This window comes from Capricornis sumatraensis, chromosome 2 (assembly GCF_032405125.1).
Source record: "Capricornis sumatraensis isolate serow.1 chromosome 2, serow.2, whole genome shotgun sequence".
Lineage (NCBI taxonomy): Eukaryota > Metazoa > Chordata > Mammalia > Artiodactyla > Bovidae > Capricornis > Capricornis sumatraensis.
Window position 1 is genome coordinate 76,280,098 of NC_091070.1, and position 1,487 is coordinate 76,281,584.

Genomic DNA, 1,487 nt, shown 5'->3' on the forward strand with positions numbered 1-1,487 from the left:
ATTGGTTCTTCAGTTCAGATGGAAGAGAGGGCAGACAGGAGGTATTTGGAATTGCCGAAATAAACTTCAATTTTTTTACAACTTTGCTCTTGTCTCAGACAGGCTATAGCATATTGTCATTTCTTATACACTTTATTATCTAATGAGACTTATCTTCCAGCCTGGAAACCAAATGGTAAAATTGGGTCCAAGTGCCTACACTGACAGAGAAAGGAATTTTAAGGTGGAGCGCAGCTCTTGGGGCAGTGGTGAGATAATGCTTTCCTCTCTCTTCCCTGTGGATCCACAGGTGGTCCTGGTGACTGAAATGGCACCCACTCTAAAGGTCCTAGGCTCTCTGTTGGCTCTGCTGTTTCCTCTATGTGGGCTCCTTGTACACAGCCAGAACCTTTCCTGGAGGGAATTTATGAAACAGCACCACCTGAGCACAAACTGGGAATTCAGCAAGTATAAATGCAATGATCTGATGAGGGAAAGAGGCATTCCAAAAGACAAGAACTATCACATCTTCATCTACACCTTATGGCACAAAATTGAGCGCATATGCCTGAGGAACTGGAGAGACCGCTACAGAAATGTATATATATGGGCCCCATATCCCTTCAAGACACTCAAGTGCATCCGGAAGAACAGCAAAAGCAATTACAAAGATTACAAGAGCTACAGCTACATTGAATTCCATTGCAGCATGAATGGGTTTGTTGATGTTGTAGAGGACATGCGGTTATTAGAGGATATCAGCAACTAGAAAGTCCACCCACACCCACGGCTTTCAGTGTTCAGTGCTTCCAGGTGGTGGCCCCGCCTACATCAAGAGCCCTAACATTTATGGGCCAATGGTTTCCAACCACTTAGAGCTGTTTCATGTGGTTTTTTGCTCTCATAACTTGGCCTGTGTTGTTTATCTGCCTGAAATACCGTTCTGCTCTCATTTATCTGATTTCCTTCTACATGTTTATTTCGGTTTGTTTTGTTTTTTAAAGATTCGGCACCTATGGCATCTTTCTGACTAATCTGGGAAATTTTCTGATATTGATTCTCCTTATGCCTTTGCAAGCTAGATGATCTTTCCATCCCTAAATAAATTATATCATTTCAATGCGTGTGAAGTTTATTTATGTGTGCAGGGTATGTGTTGTGTGATTAGTACAGGTGTTCTAAGTGTGTGTCATATAGCTTTTGCTTGAATGTGATTTGTGCTTTATGTAGGTGTGTATTATACGTGTGTGTCTAAAGCATATACTAGTTTTTCTTGTGTGTGTGATGAGAGTATAACTGTTTATGTGCTAAGCTGGGGAGATTTTGTAAGTATTGATGGTGGGGACATGCTGAGATCCACCCAGATTGCTTGACGTGACCAGAGCTAATTAGGTATAAAATATGTAGCATGTTCCTGGCACATGGCAGCTGCTCAGCCATCACTGTTCTTCTTCCTTCCTCATCCTTTGACTTGGTATTTTAACTTTGCCAAAATAAACATGGCAAAT

The 1,487-nt window shown here is 41.6% G+C and overlaps 1 protein-coding gene across 1 annotated transcript; it reads left to right on the forward strand.

Annotated features, from left to right (window-relative positions):
- Positions 1-307: 307 nt before the first annotated feature.
- Positions 308-748, forward strand: EDDM3B (epididymal protein 3B). Its single transcript, XM_068962894.1, has one exon. It carries the CDS (start codon positions 308-310, stop codon positions 746-748), a length of 441 nt encoding a protein of 146 aa, XP_068818995.1.
- The last annotated feature ends 739 nt before the right edge of the window (positions 749-1,487 follow it).